We start from the raw sequence: 27157 nt of genomic DNA on the forward strand, positions 1-27157 counted from the left end.
CTAATCTGACAAAAAAGAATTTTGCACCACAATTACTACATTAGGATATTGTGTGATTAGTTTGAGGACCCACCTTTTAGTAATTTAGTAAAAGTAGCTCTCCTAAAATAAACCTGTCCAGAGAAATGCCTGGTGACATCCATACCCAAGTTAAAGGGGTCATTTTAACAACTCCAACTGTCTAGATAGGATTAGGCAACTAATGTCTCAGTTATCCACCAAAAATTATGAGAAAATACAAAACACCTCTTCACAGGAACCCATACATTGACATGTACTTAGAAATAGCACTTTGATGATTCTGTGAAAAAGTTCAAGTGGTTTAACTTCCCAAGCCTGTAGGGTGCTAATTAACAGGGTTTCCACAAGGTGCATCAGAAAGCAGTGTGCAGGGTAAGTAACCAAGGATGTATCACTGAGCAAAACTACAGACCTTACTTCTCATTTGGCTGCCAGTTGTGCTACAGCCCTCTGCCTTCCATCACCAAAAGCAGAGACTCTATTTAGCTTTTCTTCCAAAACTAAGTTCATGACAAGCTAAGAAGATGAGAACAGCCTCCTCTTACTGAGCTGTAGCAAGCCTATCAGTCATTTATTTATTGACTTGAACAAGCAAAAGGTATCCTCAGCCACAAGGGCCACCACTTGAACAATACCAATCAATGCTACTGAACAACAAGGAACATCTTTTCTCTCACCCCTCCCATCCCAGAAGTAACCACAGAAATACCAGGGCCCCTAGAGAAAAGAGGAGAAAAATTATAAGAGGTGCTTAGAATGAGCTGCAGAGTTGAAACATGGACACTGAGAATCATTACCTAATCTACTACATCACCACAATCACCTCAAAAATAACTTTAATTGTTCCATTTCTACCAGGTACCAAATATACAGTGCTGTTTAACAGCAATTTCAATGTCTTAACAACTGTCCTCAGCTGAAGCAGAACAGCAATTACTATTTATATGAAATTTGAGACTGCACATAGGTTTCCATAGAGTTTGATGCAAGTTAATGAAAAGAGTGGGGGAGAAACAAAGCTACTTTTGAGTTACTGTACATCTTTCTTGATCAAGCAATTCATTCTGTATTGACAGCTCATTACAGACACAATATCCTGATAGAGCAGGGCACCCCTGTGACAGTGTATCTGAAGAATGTAACTATAAAGAATGTTTCTGCAAGTTGTAGGCCACTGAAAATCCCAGGCTGCTACTCCTGCCTGGGTATTTTTTAATCATGCACCAAGAAAAAAAGCAAACAGATTGCATGCAAAACAACTGTCGCTACACCTTTAGGTATTCCTCGTAACAGATGAAAATATGAACAAGGCATTACTCAGACTCAGAGACAACATTAGGAGGCTGTAAGTTTTGCAGGCAAGGAGACCTTTTATTTTAATCCATTAAAAGAACCCAAAATAGTCAGCAGGTGGCCACATCTATCCATGTTTCATTAAAATCACATAAACCCTAAGTACAAAAGCACCACTGATTATTGCTCTAGAAAAACTGCATGAAAAATTCAAATACGCACAGTAAAAACATCACCATATGCACAAGACTTAATTTCTTAAAGCAAGTGTATGGAATGCTGATCCAATTTTACACATACCTTGCAATAATAATAAGTTGATATTTATATTACTTGGCAACAATGGGAAGTTCTAAAAGCACTGTTATGAGAGGGGAAATGTTCAATATACAGTTTAATATGTCAACTATCATAGTCCTAAAAAAATTAGCATTTACAAAATACTTGATAAAAATATCTTTTAAAAGTTGTCCAAGAGGTACATAAAATCAACCCAAAATTTTCATGACATTTCATTCATTCTTGTCACCTACAGATTCAGTTTTCTGAGCCTGTGGAGAAGAGAGAGAGGAATTAATTACTATAGCAAATTGCCATTGCATACCTAAACACCCAAACTGCCCCTACTCCTTCAATTCCTTCTTGGCAGCAGCTCAGTTTCAAACCTACGTCCAGATGACATTTACACAGCCAAACCAGGTACATTCACACACTTTTCTCAAATTATTGCTCCCAGCTTCTCAAAAGCAATACAAGCCTTACCTGTCAGCATCCATGGTTCATACTGAAAAGCACCACACTACTATCTGTTTCTATTCACTGCACACATGCTGAATGCTCTACCGTACCCTTAACTTTCACTGTTTCAATCTGCCCTTTTACTGACAGTGTGCTGGGTGGGGCACCTCTGGATGTTGAAACACTAACAGTTGAGCGAGAGATGCGAATCTGCAATAACATTATGGGCAATAAAAAGAAACATTATGAACATGCTATCAATGTCTGAAAGGCTGAATAATTAAAAAACACTGATTCAATCAGCAGGAGGTATGTGTGGGAAGTACCTCTTCAGCTTTATTTTCACCATTTTCAGATGGTGTAGTACCTTCCTTTGCAGCTTCTTGCTTTTCATCCTTCTTCCCTTTAGCACCTTTGTTGGCCTTTGTTCCAGGTTCCTTCTGACAGAAGATGAAAAATGTGTGCATAGGCATTGTATGAGCAGTCAACACCCTACATCTGTATTAGAAAAAACAACTTCATGGGAACTAAAAGGCAAATCTTGGCAAGCTGCATGTGGACCGAAACAGAAAACCAGCTAAAGACTAGCTGAAAAAAACCATATCCACAAAAGTTATAGAGGCTCTCAACAATTCTAGAAAATGCTGATGTCTGCTTCTTTATTGTTTCTGCTAAATTACAGGTATCCAAAACCCCCTCAAATTATTCTAGTAGAGCTAAACTGTGTTATATGGAGCTATATACAAGGTATCTGTATGAACAAATCCAATTACCATATATTGAAAGCATATTCAGCCAAGCACAAACAATACACTGTTTGTGTAACAGCACTACACTTTCCATTAACATGAAATATTAAATTAGATTTAAAAATTAAGCATTTTTGTTGGCTGTCCTTTTGTTAGTTTGATAACATCTGTGATGTTTATTCCAAGTCAATGAAAGAACTAACCAACACACTAGGGAGGCAAATACTCATAAAATTCCATCTGCAGCAACGCAAAGCAGAGAATTTATCAAAAGGAACTGTTCTGTCAGCTACAGTTTCATTTGGAGATTTGCTCTTTAAAAAAAAATGTATTTCAACATATAAAGTTTTTTTCATCTTTATTTATGTTTATATTTGTGATCAAACACTGGTAGAGACATGGATTAAGGATTTTAAGTGCAACAGGATAAAACTTTAAATGGTATTTAATTGAATGTTTCACATTTGCATTTAGAGTAGCTGTCATAAACACCATGGAGATCTTCCATGTGATCATTTGCTTCAAATCCTCCATGTAAAATGGAAATAGTAGCTGTGAACAAGGATATAAAGGTAAGTCTCCCTTCATTAAGTTCCTTTCCCTGTCGATCCCCATATAGGAGTGGGCTGGGAGGAGGAGGGTGCCAGTGAGCCTGGCTCCAGGGAAGCCAGAATTACTCCTTTTACCCTTCAGCTCCAATGTTCCATAGCAGCTACTGTGCTTAAATAAGAAGCTTACAGGTGGTGTGAGTATAGTCCTAACTCTGCACCTACGAAGGAACCTGCTAATAACTTGACTTAGTACATCCACAATTTACAAGCTTCGAAAGCTAAAAATTATCTCAAATCAGTTGTTCACAAAGCAGGTTCACTTGCTGTTTTCTGTTTAGAAGACCAAAATTAATACACTCCTTAAAATGTGATCCACTTAAGAGTCTGGGAGAAAGCAGATTACTGTACAAAAAAATGACTTGAAATAGCATCGTTAAGGATTTGGGTTGCCTGAAATGAGCTTCCAATGCCTCTCATACAGCTTTGACTCACTGACATAACACTGAGCTCATTTCACAGTATGTGCACCAAGCTACCATATTCTCTTCATTATTAATACTGTTTTTAAGAGGGCAGCAGAATGGACTCTGCAGACTTTACTGATAACTTAATTTGATAAGTCATAAGGTGTTCAAAGTCAGAGTTTTAATTAAACACATGGACTTTGTATCCTGATACTGGTCCAACTGAGATACCAATAAAAGGACTTGAAAAATGTAAGCATGAAGACTGCTCTTTCCAGTGTGGTTTTTTTCCTGATAAAGCTATTGCTCTTATTTAACATTCCCCTTGGGCACTAAGAAACCTACAGTTTCTGCAGCACATGATTTATATGCAGAAATCCTGAAAAAGTATTTCAGACACTAATAAGATTTTAATTTGACTGTAACTGGCCTAGAAAACCAAACCATTCCATTTAAATATATTTCATTTCACCTTTCATTCTCAGCAATGGCCAGACTTCAAGAACAGATAAAACATTTCTCACTGTGAAATTAAGTACTGCCCCTCTAGACAAACAGGATGGCACAGAGTCATCTCAAATCCTGTTGTAGAAATTGCTAGCTCTCAGGTAAAGCTTACTCAACCAACCCTGTACATTTTGGGAAAGGTGTAGGAAAAGTAAAGCAGCTTCTTAAAGTAGGAATTCACTACAAACTAACATGGTCTGCATATCAAACAGCCAAGACATTTTTTGGGGCCAGTAATGAGGCCAGGAAGGGGTGGAACAGTAAGAAAAGAATGATCTAATTTGTTTGGGTTTTTTTCAGGGGCGGGCAGAAGGCATTGGGGGGGGGGTGGATGGATGACAGACTGACAGGGAGCTTTGGGGAAGACAGGGGAGCTGAGGCCTCACAAAACAAGCTGTGAATTGAACTGTTTTCAAAGCAAAGGAGAAGTAGACTTGGTTACTATTTACTACAATGATGACAACTAAAAAGAAGAGTATTTACCTTTGTGGTTTTCCTTGGTTTGGGTTCAGGTTTTGGTGGAGCAGGTTTCTATAAAACATTTTTAGTTTCACCACGTGTTAGACATATTACCAGAAGCCATTCAGCCATCTCTACACCCCAGCTTCCTCCCACCCCACATATTCTCTTTCTTCCTGCTCATTAGCATGCATCTAGGAAAAAGCCTGAAAAACCTTCATGTACAAATGCATCTTGTCATTGTACAGACCCATTTTCATTAGCCTTCTCTTCTGGCAGTCAAAGCACTTTGGGGGGTCATTATAAGAACAAATCATGGAGTAACTGTTATAAAGTCAGAAATGTTCTAACAGAGAAAAGGAGCTAAAACCAAATACTAGTAGTGGCATCAAATGAAGTCCTTTAAGGACAGCTCTTTTTCCTTCCCAGAGAAGCAGTTGCATTTCCACAACTAACATCAGCCTGCAAAATGATACGAAGTCAATACTGCACAAAACAGTGTTGCACTGAGGTGGGGAAATATTATCTTTTTGTCAGAACAACCTGAAAACAAGAAAACAGATAACTTTAGCTCTAGATTTCTTAAATACTTCAGCAAGAATAAAAATCAAATCAAGCAACATATAACAAACCTGTTTGGTCTTAGCAACCACACATCCCTAGAAAAGTATATACCAAGAAGTGTTCTACATACTTACAGCTGACAATCTTGCTGATCGTCTTGTGGGCTACAGAAAAGAAAAACAGGAGAAAACATCTTTACAGGCTTACACAGCAAACAGTATCCTAAGGAAAGTATCAGTCATTTCATGGTGACAGCATACAATATACCCCTACCAAAACAGGTGTCTATTGCCAAAGAAAACTCACATCTTCCTCATCTTGGATGATCAAGATTTTAAAGTAATTTAAAAAGACAAAACAACGTTAAAATTAGGAATAAAAATTGTTCAATAATTATAATGTCTAAATCTCCACATGGTTACATACTCCCTCCTCACTTTACAAGTATTTCTGAGTCCCCTGCTGCTCTATGAAAGATTCACAAATAGAGCAAGCTTAACTACCTGTGCACAGGACACTAAAGCTTTCTCATAAATACTTAAGAGTTATGTTTCTATATAATCTAGCAGATGTTACCTGCAATAGCAGGTAAAAATGTCATCTGATTAAGAGCAGAATAAAGTTAACATCCTTCACTAGAGGATACCACAGTGACAAAATTTCGAGACATGAAACTAAGTCCTTCCACTTCCTCAGTTCCCCATGCACTCAATCTGAAAGTCCAGGTGCACAGAGACAGCTGCAAAATGAGAGGGAGAAATACTTTTTATTCTATTTAAACACAGTTCTTAAACGGAAAGACGAAAGTCAGATATTCTGCTCTCCTCTTCCTTTCTTAATTACTTCAACACACATTCCTACATTTTATTTTACTCTGTCCTTTGTCATAAATTTATTACTGAAGGTGACTGAAGTCTTAGAAAGTTTTAAGCTCATTAAGTTCATGATACTTTGGTATTTATTGCAACAGTTGAACCCCTGATCCAGTTCCACAGCATAGTTATCAAATACAGTTAAAGATTGGTCTGTGTCATAAAACTGGAATCACACTTCCAGCCAAAATAAATTCAAACACAAAAAAAAAGCCAATGTAAATCAGCCAAAAATGTTAAAAAAAATCTTCTTAATTACACATTAAGCATTTAAATTGAACTGAAAAAACCATGGTGCCACATGTCTTGCAACAGGAATGAGCTGTTAATATCTGAAGAACAGAGTAATTCCTGTTCATTGGAACCATTTCAGTATTCTTAGTGGAAAGCAGTAGTGAAAAGTTCAGGAACTGCATCAAGCAAAAGAGAAATCTCAAAAAAAAAAATTAAGATATTTTTCAGCTTTAAGATTTATGCATCACTACCAAAACAAAAAAAAGTAAATCTCTCTTTTCTTGGTAATTTAGAACATCAACTGCTTGTTAAGCAGCTTAACACAATTTTACAACAGGTTATATAAAGCATTTCATTTGATCAGGTAATCTAAGAACTCCTAGCTCAAGGTATCTTCTTTTACAGGTATGCTTTCTTAAATTAAGATTTCTACCCCTCAGCATTTGGGCACTGGAATGTTTTGTTCAGATTTACTTCTTAAATTACAAAATGTTGATTTAAATAAATTACAGGTCTCTCCCATTTCTCCAGCTGTTCCTGTTCCATGACTGGCTTCATAGGTGTGTATTGCTGCAGGAATATCAGCATAAACCCTCACTTTTTAAAAAAATGCAGGACAGCTAAGTAATTTTAATTCTCATTATAAGTTTGTATGCATTTTGTGTTATCTGATTTTAGGGAGGGAATTGCAGTCAAGTCAGCAAAGGTCACATTTTAATGTGCTTTTAGAAACTTTGTTCCCCTCCACACAGCTGTACTAGCCCAAAAACCAGCAGCTCACCCAAGAGTCAATGTTTGACATTGGCTCACTGGCAAACTTCTGTGGAAAGAGTCTATGAAACAGAGCAGACACAGAACACCACCTCACACTTGCCCACTGTGCCAGATTCTGGCAGTCCACAGGTGTGAACTTTCCAACCTGTACATTATTATATCTACATATATTTATTAGATCTAAGGGCAATTTTCTTCATAAATTAGAATTATCCATAAATTTTTATACTAACCTAGTGAATCCATTTACACTTTCAGTTTGTGTAACATCCTGCAATTACACAATCAGTTCTATACTAGGATTATGCACTGTGTGGGAAACAAAAAGCAAAACCTTCATCCTCTATTGTCTTTAACTTCTTGCCTCTTACTTTCACTGGATTTCTCTTGCTTTCAGGGGACATGAGGAACAATTGCCCAAGTGTTTTCTCTATGTTATTGATGATTTTATCCCACCTCGGTTATATAAAAGTCAAGAATCCTGAAAAACCTGGATTGTTTGGAGGGGTTTTGTTCGTTTGTTTTGGGGTTTGTTTGCATTTTGTTGTTGTCATTTGCTTGTCTTGGGTTTTTTTTACGTTTCAAAAAAGATACCAAGACACATTCTACAATGGCCTTTTTAAGGAAGTGTCAGAACAACTTCATTTAGTAGTCCCTCATCTGGGAGCACAACAAATTAATATTGTGATACACTGATGTTTTACAATATCCTCTAGTATTTTTTCCTATATTCTAGTTACCTTTTGTTTAAAAGAACTGACATGTTCTAATAACTAATCACTGTGATCTCACAATTTCTCCCAAATCACAGCTGATTTGGTGACCATCACTGTGTCTTCCCCCCCCTCAATGGGCACTAATATGCATTTCTCCATACTGAATTTCTCTTGATACTTTATCACCTATTTACCAGTGACATGACAGCCTTCCCAATCTCTTACTTCTGACTACCCTGATAATTTTTTGTAAACTTCAGCAAGCTTTTCACTTTGCCAGCAGCTTTTCTGCTAGATGACTGATGATTATATTCAGCAACACAAACACCAATCTTTCCAATACTCCATTGATAATTCTCCACTATGAAAATAAACTACTTCTTCCCTATTCTCTTCTTTATCTGCTATCAATACTTAGGAAGATCTTTCCTTTAATCCATGCTATCCTTGTTTCCTTAACAGGAACCTTTCCTTCAGGACCTTTATCCAGATGTGTTCTTTACATGGAAGTGAACTGTATCAACTGACATCCTCTTATCCTTAAACCTGTTGGAATTCTACAAAGAACTCAACTGCCTGCAGTGTAACTTCTTTGCAAAATCTGTGGTGACTCTATACATTTGTCCACATACACTTTTTTTTTTTTTAACTAAGTTTGCAAGTTAGACTCTCGGACTTCATTTTCCAGAATCTCTTATCTAGAAGTCCTGGGAGCATTTCATCACCTTCAGTTACTCTGGTACTGAGGGCAATGCAAGCAGCAAATGGCACACTGCATATAACAGTTTGGCAATTGCTAATGAATAGTGTCCAGTTCTCATTCACACTCAATTAAAGAACGTCTTCAAGACTCTACACCCATTATAAAAGGATCAACACTGTGAGAACCTCTCTAAGAATTCTTAGTAGCAGGAGTTTCAATATTGTTTTTCAGCTTCATATTTGCCATGCTGGAGGGTGTCCTCTTTACTTGTCATTTTCCACCAAAATACAAAAACACACCCTTAAAAGATAGTATTAAAATAATATTTTTCCTTCTTTTTTTTCCGCTGCTATTAAGTCATTCTGGTTGGTGTTTTGGGGGATGAGAGAAGGGAGTAGGAGCTTTTGAAAAATAACACACATTTCAGCAAGCCTCTAGCATGGTGCAGTAAAAATTCTCTCTGCCACATGAAACCATTAAACATTTTTAGCTGCTCCTTTTAATAGGCTCTCATTCTTTAATAAAATTCCCTCTCTTGAAATAAAATCTTATCATAGCAGAGTTTATTTGGACTTGCGTTCCTGCAAGGATGATGAAACTGTATATATTGTGGTCACAAGTAAAAAATAGTTCTCTGACAACTGTCTTTTTAACTAGCTCCTACTACTGAGAACCAAATAGAGAGCTGATTATACTTTTATTGGTCTTCTGATTTCACAGAATCAGAAATAATTCTGCTTGGAAAAGACCCTTAAGATCATCAAGTCCAACCATTAACCTAGCACTGCCAATCCCATTACTAAGCCCCAATAGCCATGTCTGCACATCATTTAAAAACCTCCAAGGACAGTGACTCAACCACTTCCCTGGACAGCCTGTTCCAGTGTCTGACAACAACCCTGTTGGTGAAGAAGTTTTTCCTAATATCAAATCTGAACCTTCCCTGGCACAAGCTGACATTGTTTCCTCTCATCCTATCTCATGTTACTTGGGAGAAGAAACCACTCCCCTCATCACTACATCGTCCTTTCAGGTGGTTGCACAGAGCAATAAGATTTATCCCCTCAGCCTTCTTTTTTCCAGGCTAAACAACCCTGCTCCATCAGCTGCTTCTCCATTTGTTCCTCCAGGAAGCAAATATTAATAGTTTTGATTTCTTTGCCTCTGTAATGGCATCTCATGCCTTGTATCAGATCTCGGAAGGGTAAACTAACACTGTTTCAGAGCCCCTCTGATGTCCCTGAACATCCTGTTGCCACTTATATTACTGTGGTTAGATGATACCTGGCACAACTTCCACCCTACATGCTTCCATTTACACATGGAACGGCAATCCATAAAGGATTCTGCTGTACTTATTCATATAATTAATCTAGAGAAACATCAAAGACATATCAGAAATACATTCTAGCACTAATGCAGCTTAACTTTCAACCCTGTGTAATTTGTGCCTTGGTGTCACAGTGTCCCGAGAAGTTTCTGAGTTGTCCATTATACCAATGTCCTCATCTAAAGCCAGATGGTCCAAGTTGCCCAGATTTAGATTTGTAGCTTTTGTATTTTGGTTTGACTGCCCATTTTCATAGAGATTAATTAAACATAGCTTTATTTCTTAAGCCTGTTCTTTACCTTTTCAGGTACAAACTTTTATGGCTTCTGTACTAGCCTCACTCACTGCTTCAGTAAGGGAGCTCTGACTTCATCCTATGTGCTCTCAAAAATTGCCATTTTCCCTCAGAGATGTAATTTAAAATAATTCAGAAGATCTCTTCAGTGCTATTCACATGTCTGGTTAAGACTGAAGCCACCCTTCTTATTAAGTACTACCTATTCTAAGAGTTCCCACAGTTTCTTATGTAATCCTACAACTGTCTTCCTCATTTACACACCAAGAGCTACAGGTGTATCTGCTGAGAGTATCTTAATTTGTTTTGGTTGTTTGGGTTTTCTTCTGTAGCATCAGCAGCCACTTTTATCTCAACTTGACCGAATACTACTTTAAGAGCTAGCATAGATCAGTCATCAGGCTCCCTCCAGAGATCCTGTGTATTTCTGTAAGCTTCATGGTCTTTCTTCTTTATCCCAGCAATCAGGTCTCAAATCTTTAGGGGAAGAAATTTTTACTTTTCTGGCTCTTGAAGAAATAATATTTAAACTTGGATAGAGAAAAACATTCATTGACAGCAAAGGACATTACATGTTTGCTGTGATTTAGTCAGCCTTTTTGTACTTTATGAAAAAGAAACTAATTTGTCTTCAAGGAAATTTGAAAGGTATCAAAATCTGTTCCTCTCAGACCTCCTTTTTACTTCCCTGTTTTTATTTCAAGAGCTTATTGTAAACATTACTATTGGTAGAAATATTTTGACATTTCCACTGTACCTTCCTTTTCTGTCAGTCTGAGCAACAACCAACTTCTCAATTCAGACAACGTAAAACTTGCTTAGACTATTTTTCCTGTTCAAATATGCTCAAAGATTTTACATGAGCAGCAATTAATTGTGAATTGATTTGAATATTCACTCATTTTTTTCAAATTTAACTTTGTCTGCCACAAAAGATGACAGCCTAACAAAATGAATCTTCATCATTCTATACCTGCTTTTTTAAATTCACATTAAGGGCTGTGACAAACAAAGTAGGAAATTTTAGAGGTCAGGGTATCACCAGCTGTCTCCTTGCCTTCTCTGTCAGAAGTTACTGTGCCCTTAAAAAAAATTCAGACAAAGAAAGCACACTAACATGTCAGCTCCAGTTGTCAGAGCCTGGTATCTTAATTCAGGATACCCTTCCACCAGTCACTTACACTAAGAATAGTTTTGAAGTACACTGATTGAGGTGTGCACATTACCCCTCTTCTGGCAACCCACCAGAGTAACAATTCCAGGCAGTAATATCCTACACTGTTGCCACAAGATGCAGCAGAGCTTGTCCATCAAAGGCCAGAATGTTTCTGAAATTTATTTTGTGTATTCCTGTATGAATCTGTATGAATCCTCAGTACACCAAAAAAACAAATTATGCCAGGTAAGCTACAAATGTAGTTTACTGTCATTACTCCCACTGCAGATTGCCTAAATAAATAAATAAATTAATACTTGCCTCTTGTTTAGTTACTTTTGCTGCATCCTTGCCTTCAGCACCCTCTGGAGACTGAAAGAAAATATTTAGTCAGTGCTTTTATTACAGACTTTAAAGCATCCAGGCAACAGCAAAACAAAGATTATGGTGAAGATTCTTATTTCTATACATTGCAGCAACTTAGAGAAAGAAGTCTGGTAAATTTACATTACTATTTACAAGCAGCACTGTACCAAAGCCATTTTAGATTTTCCATGAAAGAACACCAGGATTGAGCATCACCAGGTACACACATTTCATATCATATCCCTCAGTGGTCCCTCTACCCAATTAACCAAAATATTCACAGCCTCCAATGGGAGCTCCATCTAATCAGCAGTTGCTAGTACAACAGTATGAACTGGAAATCTGAGCTTTGCTCTGCTAGGAGTTTCAAGTTCCCTGAGAAATTTAACATGTTTCTTCCCAAGCATGAACTTAACTGCTAACGAGTTGTGACAAAATGAACCAAAATAAGCACGGGATTAGTGAAATGAGTGATTACCTCTCCCCCCTCTTGTGCCTCAGGTTCAATCAGCTGGAAGCTTTAACAGTATCTTTCCCTTATCTCCATCACAACAGCAAAAATCACTAAAACACCAAGACACTGACAAAGGCTAAGGCTAAACATGTTTCCTCATGAGAACAAAATATCAAACTGACCTTTCTAACACTGGTATTCCACAGGTATTATAGAAACCTTAGTTAAAACAGAGGGGAAAAAAAACCCACCACAAAACCAAACCAGCAAACTTCTGTCTTTTGTTTCCAACTCAAGATGTATTACTTTACATTTAGCAAATCACTGGATTTCCACCTAGAAGCAAGTGATTCATGGAAAAAAGAGTGAGCAGCAGTTAGAAGGGAACTACAAGAACAGCATATGCTTCAAAAAGGCATTTAACAAGTATCAGAAAAGAAAAATTATTTGCTGTTTATTTTTCAGTAAAGGAGCAGGCTAGTTATCTTTTGCCTTTTTTTTTTTTTCCCAATCCAATCCTACTCCATGCCTCCCTCCACGTTTTGACACAGAATGTCTTGGAGTGATACAGTCATGGTTTGTAGCAGTGACCGCTGCCTTTTGCTGGCATTGGGCACTAACACACTTACAGAAAGACACCCCCACCAGGGAATAAAATGTGGCTTTGTTACTGTGCACTCTCCTGACAGAAAGGAAGCGTGCCACAAAAGCAGCTGCTTTAAAAAAAGCCAAGGACTGATCATCTAAGTAGCTAGAAAACAGCAGGAAGTTAAGCAGCAGTGCGCAGCACAGAGCAACTCAGAATAGCAACAGAGTCAGGCATCCAAAATGGAGCCCGAGTGTTCCCTGCGCTGCTGCAGCCTCAACAGCAGCCTGCAGGATTCTTTCAGGTCTTCATTCCTGAAAACCTCCTAGTTGGGTTACTAAAGAGCTGCTACAGCTTGCTGGTGTGATGCTGGGAGCATCAAAAGCTGCAAGGAAAACAAAACTAAGTAGTTCCATGATCATTGTAAGGACCAAAATCTCGTTTCTACTACTTCCCTCTTTAGCTGATGATATGGTACACATTCCAGGTACAGCTTTTCTGTAGTCCATGAACTCAAAATATCTATTTCTGATATGCAAATTTTCTCGAGCTTGCACTGCACCCTTTCCCTGGTACGGAATAGCTTCCTTCCTGTCCTGGGCACCTATTTATATGAAGTTCTATCAGATTTTATATGCTTTCTCAGAGTAGCCAAAAGGGTCAAGATTTACTGGGGTATGGACTGAAAGATGGCAGAAACTGACACTCTGCAATCATGCTTTCTGACCCTGGTTCACTTTGGGGAAACACTGAGCTTTGAAACAGTGTTAAATCACCACAAGCTGGTACTGCTAGACACCAGCAGCCTTGCAGGAACTGCCCAGGAGCAAACTCTCACCCTGCAATACTGCAGTTAACACACAGGACTTTACCCCATTCTCCTTAACACTATTGAAAGACAAGACTCCTACATTTCTGATAGATAGGGAAGCTTGACTTTAGATGGCACCATTATTGCTTGACAACAGATTTTTAAAACTGCTCATGAAGCTAACTGCAGTGGGGGAAAAATTACATTAAAATACTCTTAATGCAACCACAAACACTGTACACTACTAGGATATAGTAAGCAACATACTTTAATGAAGTTGGTTCATTAGCCCAGCATTCATTCTCAATTTAGAAAATCCAGATGCAATTCTGAAGGGCACATAACTTTCTCCATGGAGGGACACACACAGTAATAATATCAGAGGTGTGAATAAGCAGCAAGGGGTTCTGACATGCTCTCATTTCCATTTCTGATGTGCTCCCTCCTCTGCAACTACTACAAGTCCAGGCATTTGGAGGCTGCACTCATCCTCCTAGGGCCTTGGCTCCCCAGCATGCTGGCAGAGCCATGTGGGAGGCCATGTCATGAAGAAGGTAACCGATCTAGCTGAAAAACTGCCTGCTGGTTAAACAAATTTATAAATTCTATAAATATATATACAAATTATACATATAGAGTCTTCCCTGTTCCAACAGAATCATTTTACTGCACAGCTGCACAAACAATTGAGCCAGTACAACAGACAAGAATGAAGCTGTACAGGGCAGTTGCAAGCAGTCTAGTAGTCTAAGCTTACAGACACACCACAAAAAACATGTATGATAAGGCTACACTATATATGTTAAATGAGGAACAGAAAGTTATTTTCCCCTCTCTGAGTCCCACTTACACATTTCAGTGAGTCCCAGATGATGTAGATCTTCATGCTAGTTTTTGCAGTGCTTTCTCCTTCCCCATGGACCATAGATTTATACATGAATGGATATAAGCCAAGCATAGCTCCCAAAGAACTTGGCACACCACAAACAGGGACTGTCTGCACTAGTATCTGGTAGTCACAGGACTTTGACATAGATATCACCAAAATCTTAAAGTTCTTGTCCCTAGCTCTTCCACAGGAACCCTGCCCCCATCTTTTGTCCCAGAGACAAAGTACTGAAGGACCTCTAGTTTCAAGGCAACCTATCATACTAAGTAACCCACATCCCTGGCATGTTTTTCCACATGATGTAATGCTATGGCTCACTGTAGTCCACATGACTCCCTACTCACATTAAAATGCACCCTGGATATCCTGCCTTACATCCAGCCAGGAATGGGACTGTCCTGCAAGTTCTGTGCAGCAAAATCAAAGCTCAGTGTGAGCACTGAATCACTAGACAAGGGCAGTACTCCAACGCCAGTAATGCTGCAGCTGTACTCCATCATATGCCTGGAATACACACAGAAAGTACAGGTCTGCTCCACCTGATACTGCATGGATGCCTACAAGGAGACAAGATATATACAATAAAAAATGAAATAAGGACAGGGATAAAGATGACTTTTTTTTTCTCCCAATCATGGAAGTACACAGAAGGAAGGAAGCTGACTCCAGATATGCTTCTGACATTTAGGCTTATTCCAAGTTTTAGGTTCATATGACCACATGGTGTCATACCTCAACTAGCACTATGTATTGGCAAAAAGACTGTAAATTAAGCTGTAGCTAAGTTTTATAAGATCTGTCAGAGCTGCATAACTTTTATACCACAAGATTAATCTGGGAAGTTGCATGCAAGACTATCTGTGGCTATCACCCATCAGCTCCTTTAAATATAAATATACGTATATATAAATATATTAATATATAAACATATATTTATATATTTGTTTTTTCCTTGTTCCTATTTAAGGACAATCTAGAAAATTATTTCCAAAGGACTGGAAAGAAAACAAAGGAATATTAACAGATGATAGAGAACATTTTAAAAAATAATCAAAGTAATATTAAAACTGAGCTTTTTTGTATGCATAGTTCTCTCATTTCACCAGCTGTGAAGCTATGTGTAAGAACTGATGTTTCCACACACCAGGACAACACTGCAGTATCTGCAATGCCAACACCATTACTGAAATGTTAAGCTGAAAACAGGACACTAGATAACTATTTTAGTGAACATTTCATAGATCATGCAGGTAAATTTCTTTTTTTTATTATTATTCTTGAGGCTGGGTTAACCTGGTAGACATGCACGGCAATAGAAACAAAAAGCTTTTATTTCTCTAACCAAAACCCTATGACATAAGCAGGATGTAACTAGAACATGGTAACACAAAGGAGTGAAGTTATTGATGTCTGTTTGTGAGATCCAAAGGTACAGGTCTGAACTTGCAATGACCAGCTTCAGGATAAATATTTTGTTTGTACAGGAGTACATTAAAAAGCATGAAGAATAAGTATGTGAGAGGTAACAGTCAGTAGAGAAGGTTGATTATAAAATTTAATATTGTTCATACTCTGAAGGATCTTATTAGAAACTGAAACTCAATACCTTGGCTCACAGAAATTAGTTCTTTGATACCCATGTAAAAAAAAAAAAAAAAACAAAAAAAAACAGAAAACAGAAAGAAAAAACACATGCCTATTTCATTCTAACTACCATCTTAAGAGTTTAAAAGGCAGAAAGCATGCCCTAGAATTTGAGCATTTTCTACAGCATTTCCTCCCTTCTTTGCAAGCTGTTTTTGTTCAGTCACCTCTGGATACACTGCCTGCAAAGGGATCTACTGCCTGCAGATACTTTCCTGGCTCACTGTTCTAGCTACAATTTCTATGATGTAATGCTTTGCTCATTTCTCCAAGAGCTTTTTTCACTAACCAAAATATGGTAAAGCTTGCAACTACACCACAATGCAAGAAAAGATAACATAGCAAATCCTAAAACTTTATCTGGGTTTATTTCACTATTTTCTTAAATGTCTCCCCTCCCTTTCCATTTGAGTAGAACTCTGCTTTAAACTAAATGTAATCCAATGAATTTTCTTCCCAGACATGCTGGATCTTCTATTTGTCATCACAGCAACTCTCAGTTTTGTGCCACCTCATAAATGTAATTTAAATGCTGTTTCTTTCTTGGTTTAGATTAATGAAGATTACACGTTGACTAATTTAACACAAACTCCTGTAGCACCCTTCTAACCATTGTTTCCTCATTTAGCTCCCCCAGCATCTTATCTTTAACCTTTGTTTACAGTTAGTTCTTTGATCTGTTTTCAGTGGATAGAACAGTGCTCACTGCCAAGCCACTGTGAATTAACTTTGCAAGTAAAATTAATTCTCCCAAATAAATGCTTCTTCATATGACACCCCTTCATTTCTTTTTTTCTACCACGAGCCTGATCCTGAAAGAGGGAAAAAAAAAAAAAAAGATTTGGCAATACTTTTTTAAAAACAAGTAAACCTGCCAGAACTATGAGTGAAGTACAAAATAAATCTGGTTAGTGGCAATAATACTTGTCTTGCTCTCTTACAAAAATGAGGTGTTTGTTTTTGTTTTGTCTTTTAAATATATGTGTGTGTATAGATATGTCTCTATACTTTTCACTAAAAAAACAACCCAACTAAAACATAATCATGCTTAAGTGCTTATTCTTTGAATATATAATATTCTAGCCTTTTCTATTTGGAAATATTACTATGAAATATTACACAATAAGTATAATTCTAATTCTTAGAATTTAAACCCCTCCAATCTTACATCTATTAAAAGTAGAATATTTAATTTCCCAATTCTTTGAGGAAGGATGTCAAAATCATAAAGTTCTGAAAATACAGTTGGTACTTAAAAGTTTACATTTAAAGAAAACAATTAGTATTCCCTGGTACTAATATGCAATTCAGGAAAAAAAAAAAAACAATCAGGGAAAACATTTCCTGATTAAAGTCTCCATTCTTGCTTAGAGAATCAGGCTGACTGGTTAACATGAAAATGCATTCTCTTCATGTCACTGATTCTTAAGAGGTAACTTCTGTGAGCTCTATGCTCTTTCAGATTTTATAGAGAAACAGAAACTTCAGGCCTAGGGTATATCTAGATATATAAAACCAGCAAGAACAAATGCTTTTCCAAAAGAGGAAATTCCTTCACTGCAGATTGAGGTTTTGCTATTCCCACTGACAAAAGGTCAGAGATTGACCAACATAATTTAAAACACATTTAAATCTGACAGGAGATTTTGAAAGTCTCATAACTGGTTTGGCTTTTATTTTCTTTCCAAGTTTGTCTTCCCTGTAGTCAATTTTTTGAACATGACATCTTCTACCTGTGACAGAGTGAGCAGTTTCTAGAGGCTGCATCTCAGATTTAAAAGAAAAAAGGCACTGTAATTTAAAATTAGACAGACAGTTCCTTTTTCATACAGTGAAGTAATCAGCTGCATTTTGAAAAACACAGATCAGCCAGGGGAGCAGTGAGCACAGTGTTCAGTTTTCCCTGAGAATTCAGCTAGGTAGTAAGTAAATTCTTGTCTCAACATTCACTTAACCACTTTATTGCCATCATAAAATAAAAAAGCAGATTCAACAAATATGATGGATGAAATCTAATCCCTAACAATATTATTTCCCTGACCTTTCAAAGCTGATGCCACTTCTGCAGGTCTTGGACAAATTTACATACAGAACCAGAGTTTTTAAAACCTTGAAGATTATGTCTGAAATCTGTATCTTAGCAGATTCAGATCAGATCTGCGAAGCAAAACTACCACAGATTATTTCTTAAAAATAAATAAAAATATATTTTAAAAGATATTAAAATTAGTTACTGTCAATAACAATTGATTCCTGAAAATAGCCATCTCTAGCAGAGAAAAGTACTCTGAATGACTAAAAAAAAAAAAAAAAAGTGTATAATTCTCCCCCCTCAGACATAACTGTAATAAACCCATACTAGAATACAACCTTCTATGTGATTGTTTCAAGTAACTGGTGTCACAGGTCTTCTAACCACTGACATGATTATGGCAGGTAGGTACCAAAAGCACAAACAACCTCATGTTCTGGAGAGAATTCCAAGATGGTGTTAACAGGAATATTGTTCTTCTACAAGAGATGCAGTAGAGATAAAGGATGTTTTCCTACTAGGAGTAGAGCACTGACACACCTCTTCAACTCTGCTTGAGAGCAACAAAACATTGTAGAAGTAAAAACACATCAGACAATTGATTTATAACTATGGATGCACTACTAATTTCAGGAGCATTCGGACAACAGAGAAAGCTAGGAAGGAAGAGCAAACATACCCAACAGTCTTAACAAAGCTTGTGCTGATGGGAAAATATGCAATTTTTTTGTGCAGACAGATCCCATTCTTAGGGAATAATGTATTTTGTATTTGCAGCTTGCACTGCTACCAAGTACACCCACTCTTTACTATGAGAAGACAGGAGCTGTACCTTCATGTTACAGGAGTAATTAATTGAAAACCAGTAATAATAAAATAAAAGGGAAAAACACAAAACCAAACCCAGTGCCTCCCCCAATGGTTCAAGGACACAAATTTACCATTGAGTTGTCCTGATCAGCCTAATGAATTAAAGAATACTTCTCTATGCAGTGTAAGTTAAAGACAATCAAAGAAAGGCTGGCTAAAGCTGCTGCCTGATGAATGCCTGGCTGCTGCCAAAAAGAGTTTTGCCCTTCCCTTGCCTAATCATTCCTGCCTTTAAGCCAGCTTAACTCTTTGTGCCAAGATATAGGAAACCAGATCAGGAGACAGGTCCAGCCAAAAACTCTCTCGAACACATACGATTTCTCTGGGGCTAAACCAGAGTAAGGACAGGGATTAGTATCAGGAATTGCTTCCCTGGGCCTTTTCATGCCAGCCTGAAATATCTGTTGACCTACAGCCCATGAAGTTCCACACTGTCAGTTTTCCTGACAATAAAATAGGTGTAAGAGCATCTTACTTTTGCATGCAGACAATTGTTCATTCCCAGCCCTACCTTCTAACATGTTACATACATTTATTGTGCCACTCTGCAGCACCTCTAAATAGGATCAGTAAAATGACCTAGAATTAAAGAAAAATTGTCAAAAGCACTTAAAAAACTGTTAAGTAAACAAGCATTAAGATACAAGTCCAGCACCTGAAAACACTTTTTTGACTACTGTACCATAAATCTCTATGCTAGCTTAGAGCAGTGAAAGAACATAAAATAAATGGTGGTCACTATCATACTACAAAGTGCTGATTTCCAAGAGTAATCTCTGCATCTGGCTTGCTTACACTTTACATTAAAGACAATACTACAACCACATCAAGCACAATTCAACTTCATAAAAGTTCTCTGAAACAAGAAGGATGCACCTTGAAACATGCCAGGCCTATATGCAGCTACTGCTTGGACATAATACATCAGAGAAAGGGAAGTTTTCCAAGTAAAACAGAAACCTTAAACTAAACAGCACATACTGCTACATTTCATTTTACAAACAGGATTTTTTTCTTTTAAACTTAACAATACTGATACTCCAGAATATAAAATAATATTACCCTGGTTGGTGTTTTGAACTACTAAATATGAAAAGATTGCCTGCACTTGGTTTGTCTTGAACTCAGAGGTGATGATTTACAAAGTAGACTTTACTACTGGTTACACTTCATCAGATTTCATGCGTTACCATGCCCAAGGACTATGAAGAGTGACTTATGATTGACAATTCAGTGAAAATCAAAGAATTTTTAGGTTGCCCATTCATTTAGTTCAATTGTATCTCATTGTGGTATAAGAAAATTTAAAAGCATTGTCATCAATTGCTAGTAAATGGCTTAAATTTTTGTCATATAAAATTACTGAAAGCATTTTAGACCTACAAATCCTTGGTCAGTGAGCTTTTAATCTTCATAACTCTAACAGTAACAGCTAAAATTATACAATTAGCTCTTCTGAAGCTATTTTAAAGTGTATCTTTACTATAAAACACAGAAAAGTATTTGTTGCATGTATTTAATTGCCCTGTAAACAGCACTTATTTCAACACACCGTAACAGCATTACTCAAGAATGCTTTTTTCTTTAGTGCAGCTCAGCACTGCTGCACTGTATTGTATCTAAGTGTACCATGTGCAGATAAAAATGTCATATTTTTTGCTTAATTTTTCTATGAAAGATGGGGAACCTTTGAGTCATTCTGGTTACCAGATACTTGGTGTAGGCCAACTAAGCAGTTTTCAACTGCTTTAAACACATAAAGGTTAACAATTCTCGATAGCTACAACCTTTGCAGAAATGGTACAATTTCTAAAATCGCTGAGTGACAAAACATCCTTTTCCTTTCTACTAAAGACCCTTAAGATGCCCTGCCACTCCTGTTTGCCTTGGTTGCATGTGAAGTTCATCTCTACACAGCAATCATTTGCTCTGTCCCTGCAAAGGATACCAAAGGCTGAAGCCCACCAGATGTCTCTGGCATGTTAGGGAATTTGTTGAAGTGGGATATCTCTGTGACACAGATGCAAAGAAGGTTGTCTTCTGCTGCTGCCTAGCCTGTTTTCTAGTAGCTACTGAGTGGCTAAGGACTGATCTAACAGGAAATGTGAGAAGAAAATCTACCTCTGATTTCTGCTCTTAGTCCTCAGGTAGAACCAGGAGAAAGGAAGGAGTCAGCACGAAATGCAGGGGGATTTCAATCAGAAGTCTGGAGAGAGAAGCGGGACAGAACGGGAGTGGGGAGACAGGGAGCAGCCAAGATATCTTGGTTCTGAAACCTTTTCCCCTTCCTATCTATAACCACCTTCAGAGTGTGAAATAAAATACAGAACCTCCCCTATTTCTATGTTCTACTGCTTACAGAGTATGTCCTGTTAGTTGACTTCTATGATAAATCAGAGTGCTTCTGCCACACAGAGCTTCCAACTCCAGTGATGACACAGGTTGCTGGCAAAGTCCAAGTCCCAACAACATCACTGTAACTTCTTTCCTGCCAACTAGCTTTAAAATAAAGATAACATTAGCAGAAAAAAACACCATGCTACAGTGATGCTGATGTGTTGAACTGACACAGTTGGAATTTACAATCTTAAAGCTGAACATCTCTTGAATGTACTTTATACTGCAGCACTGTGAACACAAACTCACCTGTTACTTGAAAGATCTACACCTCATTCCACAGACCAAACAGCAACAGAGGGATTATTCAGAGCCACAGCAAATACAGCTGTCATCTGTAGGACTCTTGGCTTCATTAGTTAATTGATGTTTAATTACATACAACTTGCTCCAATAAAATTTTAGAGTAACTGGCTACTATTGCAAGTTGCTCAGTTTCACACCACAAAACAAGAAGATGAATAAGTAAAAGTACAACAAATGCACAACTCAGAGTGCATGAGGTGCTTATTAGGGGGATATATTATAAAAAAAAAAATCAGGAGAGACATCTTAACCTGAAAATCCAAGATGAGTAATTCCAACAATTAAATCATTTCCTTCTGTACCTCATTTCCTCATCACTGGATAAGGAACAATATTTCTCTTTGATTATTCACAACACTTCAAAAATACAAACTCAAATGTATGCAGAAGGATTTCACAAAGAGAACTGAATTTAGGTTTGGACAAAAAAAGCCTAAGTCAAATATAATGGCTCCAGGTTAGTAATGTAAATGTGCATTTAATCCGAAGGATTAGAAAATTAATGTATTAGATACCTGTCTGGCAAAACACCTAGTAAGAGTGTCACAAAAAACTATCATGTGATCATATATTTAAATGGAACATGGCACCTTCCAACTTAGACTGAAGATGCAGCATTATTCCAGGCAAAATATTCAGTAGGTTTGTTTTTCTGTAGGAAACATAACCAACTAGTCTCACTGACTTTAAAGAAAGTGAATTTGCATAAGGGAACAGGAACCTGCCACAGATGTTCTCCATTACATTTTCAAGGCATAAACTGTGCTGCAGAAATGAACATTCCTGACTACAAGAAGGCAGCAAATAGTCTACTGAAGTGCTTAATTACACCATAGTATCTTTTATTTGATCTGAAGAAGCAGCAATATTCAAAGATAATACACTTAAAAAAAAATAAGTTGGAGCTAGTACTCACATCTGATTCAACTCCAAGTGTTTACAAAACAATATGCAAGGTGCAGCTCATGTTGCACAGTCAGACTAAAGAACAAATTGGGTCGTTTGGAGAGCAACCCCAACTACCCAGTCACTACTGGCCCTCTTAATATCCCTCAGAGCTGGCACACATTCTACTTAAAGGTGCAGGTACTGTTCATCTTGATGATCATCACATTAAAGCTGACGTATGTATTCATATGCACATGGGGGTAAGTGACCACGTCATGATTCTCCCTCTCATCAGGTGCAGAATTTTCTTCATCATTCATGGCAAACACTGAGACATCTTTATTTGGACTGTTTCAAGGTCAAGGAGTTTTTCCAGTATGACCCAAGAACTAATTACAGCAAGACAAACAAAAAAACAGAACACCCCAATCCATTTCCAGGTGGTTGTGGCTATCAATACCACAACAAGCATTCTGGTTTATCCCACACTGGCATGCCACCCTTCTTGTGAAAGGCAATGCTCACACCACAACATATTATTACAACAGACAAAGGGTGCAGAAATCTGACAGAAGGAGTCCAGAATTTGACCTCTTTTTATTTTAGCACCATGTTTAACACCATCTTAGCACACAAACTTTGTTTTTTTTTTCCTTTTCTCCATGACCCACAAACAATGAGTAACTATACCACAATACCTTGTGCTGCAGCCCTCTAGATAAGGGCCTGTATTTTTCTGTTCACAATATTCATAGGGCCAGGGTCTCAGCATCTGACTTCAGTTTACAAGGAGATTAAAAAAATCAGAAACTAAAAGAAAAGCAAACAAAAATGACTATCTAATTTGAATAACTAAGGCATATACAAAAACTGTTACAGGTGGATTAATTTCCTTTATGCAATTTTATTTACTCCTCTAAATATGAAAATTTCTCATTTTGACTTTTTTATGCTTATTTCCTTACAAAACTTTAAGTGTTAGCAGCCTTTTTGTAAATTAGAAATTTTAATAGAAAATTGAGTATTAGCTGCATGTGATGGTTTTATTCTCAGTTGGAAGTTGACTGGTATAATTACTGTTACTCCTGTACCACTAACTTCTCACTCTGTGGATGCTGTTCTGGAAAAAAATTGACTAGTGTAAAATACTTATGGCAATTCTATTTTCTCCCAAACAGTGAAGCCCTTAATCATAAACTTTTCCTGGAACTAGTGATTCCCAAACCAAATACTTCATATATAATCTCAAAATTTCAATTTTTAGCCACATAATGCTACTAAATTAAGGTTTACTGCACTGTTAAAATTTATCTCCATTGCTCTGATCCCCATATAATGTTTGCTACTCTTTTTATAATCTTCCAGAAAGACATGTTCTGATTGACTTAAAGATAGTTTCTCTTAATAAACATTCCAAAACAGACCAGAAAAACCTACAGGAGTGTCTTTAAGTCTACCCCTTCTTGATGGACTGCCTGAAACATTACCCATAGTTCAAGAAAATAGAATGGATCAGGAAAAAGGATAGGAAGTTTGCAACGTTTCCAAAGTCATGGACAGTCCTATGGGTACAGGCTTATTTTCAGCTTTTTTAAAAATAATGATCGACAACATTAGAATAGCAGAAAGCACATGAGGCCTATGTGAACGTAAAACGAGACTAGAGCAAGAGGAAAAACTGCCCAACCTGCACTACCTTCAAGCCCAGTTATCCCAATAAAAGCAATCAACCTCACAGCTGTATCCATTTTCAGTACTGGAATCGTGTTCTTACTATAAATTAAATTATTCAGTACCACACTTGACAAGTTGACGTTTTGATAGCTCCCATAAGGGAAGAGCAAGAACTGAACACTGAGCTACCTGGAAGTCATCGTCTACCTGTAACTTTATTAGAACCCATTTTGATCCCCAAGCCTGGATATGATGCATTCACAAGCGACATCTGGGAAAACCCCCAAAACCACAAAATTGCTTTGCCTGGGTTGACCCAATTAAAAATTAAAGGACTGCAGCTATAATTTTTTTTTGTCACAGCGTGTGTCAGTGTCAAGCTACACTCGGTCGGTGCCGGTAGCAGGCAGCAAGTCCCCGCCAGAGCTCCTCACAGGCCCTCTCCAGGTCGCCCACCTCCGGGGCCCCGGCTGGCGCCTCTTCCTCCCCACACCTGCCCGGGGAGGAGGCCGCCCTCCACCCCTCCATCCTCATGCTCCTTTCTGCCAGCACCACAGGCACTCCCCTTCTCCAGGACGCCGCGCAGCACAGCACAGCACAGCACAGCCCTCCCCGGCTCCAAGGAGGAAAAGAGAGGGATGGCAAAAAACATCCCGCCACCCCGAGCCCGTCGGCTGAAGGGCTGCTGAAGTTTCTCTCCCTTTCGGGAAGGCGGTCTCACAACCGGCTCCCTCCCGGGGAGGCTGCCCGCCCCGAGCTGCCCGGAGAGCAAAAAAATGGAGGGTGATGGTGGTCCCCCACCCCCCGCCATGGCTTCCCCGGCCCGGCGGGGGGCGGCGAGGCCGGGAGCTCCCTCAGGAGGAGCCTCCCCGCCCCGCGGCCGCCCCCCGCCCCTGGGGGCCCTGCTGGGATGGGCGCCGGAGTTGGTACATACGGGTCTGCCGCGGGAGGCGAGCAGAAGGGTGTAGTTTGTTTTAAACATGGCTTGCCTTTTCCCCTCCTCCCTCCTTCTACCTTGGAGCCATCACCCGGGCACAGCGGGAGGTGGCGGCGGGATCCGGCCGCCCCGGGTGGGGACTGTCCCCCTCCCCACCGCTCCCCCCTCGGCAGCGCCGGAGTTTGCAAGCAGGAAACTCCTCCCGCCGGGAGCCAGGGGCGAAGCCGCAGCTGCTGCAGCGCTTCTCCCCGGCGGCGAAAGGAGGAGGAGGAGGAGACGAAGGCGAAGGCGGGGGGGCCGGAGTTTTGATAGCGACTTCACCCCCCAGGGACGGGGGCGACACCGCCCCGCGCGGCACCGCGAAAGTAAACAGGGGGCGGCGGCGGCAGGGAGGGAGGGAGAGGAGCGGAGGGGAGGGGTGGAGAGGGGTTTGCAACAGGCAGCAGAATACCCAGGCTCGGGAGCAATCCGCGGGCTCCGGGACGGAACGGCGGCGAGAGAGCAGCCGGCACCCCGTGCCCCTAACGCGCTATTTCGGCCACCGCTCGGTCCCCCACTCCCGCCCGGAGAGGCGCGGAGACAGGACCCGCCGCCCTCCCGGGGCGCCTCACCTTTCTCTTCGGCATAATGTCCCTGCTCCGGGCCGCGAAAGTAAAGCGACGAAAGAAGCTCCGGCAGAAAGCACGGATCCGCCCGTTGGTGGCGGTGGCAGCGGCGGCAGCAGCGGCGGTGGCGACGACGACAAACGACGACGACACCGGTGTCGCTGGTGCCCGCAGCTCTGCCCGCGCCCGGTGCCCGCCGCGCCGCCCCGCCGCCCCCGGCGCCCCGGCAGCCCCCACCGTCAGCGCCCGCCTCGCCGACGGGGCGGGCAGAGCGGGGCAGCCCCGGCTGCTGATTGGCTCCCCAATTGCGTGGCGCCCCCCTCTCCGGCGGGAGCGGGCTAATCAGGGGCAGCCCGCGCGGGTCAGAGGCCGGGCGCGCGCGGGGACGGTTGGGGCCGACGGTGGCGGTGACTGCGATCGCGGTAGCGGTGGCCGCGGGCCCTGTGGGGTGGGCAGGGAACGGTGCCCGGAGACCGGAGCCCTCGGGGCGGTCCGCCCGGTGCCGTCGTTTTTCATTAGCAGCTGAGAAGGCGAACGGGGAGATGGAAGGGGAGGGGCGGTGTCTAGGTGCACCGGGCAAGTTACGAGCAGCGAAGAGCATCAGGAAAAATAGGAAAAATCCGACAGTGGTGGTGATACAGCTGAATTAGTTCAACCTGTTCAAATTTCCCTTCACTTTCTCCTCCTCGACTGAAATCCACCGCTGTCTTTCCCCATTGCAACCCTTTTCCGAGGGGTTTTATTTTTTACTGTAAATGCATCCATCGTCCAGCCCTTCAGATGTGAGGAAGCTGCTTCCTTGGGTCTCAGTGTTCCCGGTTAAATCACTAACAAGACAAAACATCGCTGCTGAGAGAAACACTCCATTACATGATGGTGTAATCAGTTCTTCAGTGAAGTTCAAATGCCAGCAAATATTTGTGGGGGTTTTTTGTAAGGTTTTATTGAGAAAAATAAAAGTGATTGACTTGCTTTCAGCTTGAAACTGAATTATCCCTCTTGAAGACCTAGGGAAGAAGCAGAGGTGAAACCCGAGGTATTTACAAGGGGTTGGCCACCTGCCTTTTAGCCAAGAGCTAAGGAGTTAAGACACGCAGGAGAGGATGCGGCAGCCGTAGGCCTGATTTTCATCCAAATCCCGAGGGGATTTGAACCCATATTTCTTGTTCTCAACATTATTTTGACAACAAACGACAGCATCCCTGGAGTAGAATAACTTGATTCTTCTGTTGATACTGTTTCAACAGCTTTGTTGAATTTATAGTCATTAAT

At 39.7% G+C, this 27157-nt stretch overlaps 1 protein-coding gene across 1 annotated transcript; it reads right to left on the bottom strand.

Moving 5' to 3' along the window:
* Positions 1-1872: 1872 nt before the first annotated feature.
* On the bottom strand, positions 1873-26131 carry HMGN3 (high mobility group nucleosomal binding domain 3). The gene is made up of 6 exons (XM_030448419.1): positions 25892-26131; positions 11748-11798; positions 5481-5510; positions 4807-4854; positions 2379-2492; positions 1873-2262 (listed from the first exon to the last, which is right to left on the bottom strand). The coding sequence occupies exons 1-6, from the start codon at positions 25904-25906 to the stop codon at positions 2131-2133; spliced, it is 390 nt and encodes a 129-aa protein (XP_030304279.1). The 5' UTR covers positions 25907-26131; the 3' UTR covers positions 1873-2130.
* Positions 26132-27157: the final 1026 nt, after the last annotated feature.

The sequence above is a fragment of the Calypte anna genome, chromosome 3, assembly GCF_003957555.1.
Source record: "Calypte anna isolate BGI_N300 chromosome 3, bCalAnn1_v1.p, whole genome shotgun sequence".
NCBI classification, from domain to species: domain Eukaryota; kingdom Metazoa; phylum Chordata; class Aves; order Apodiformes; family Trochilidae; genus Calypte; species Calypte anna.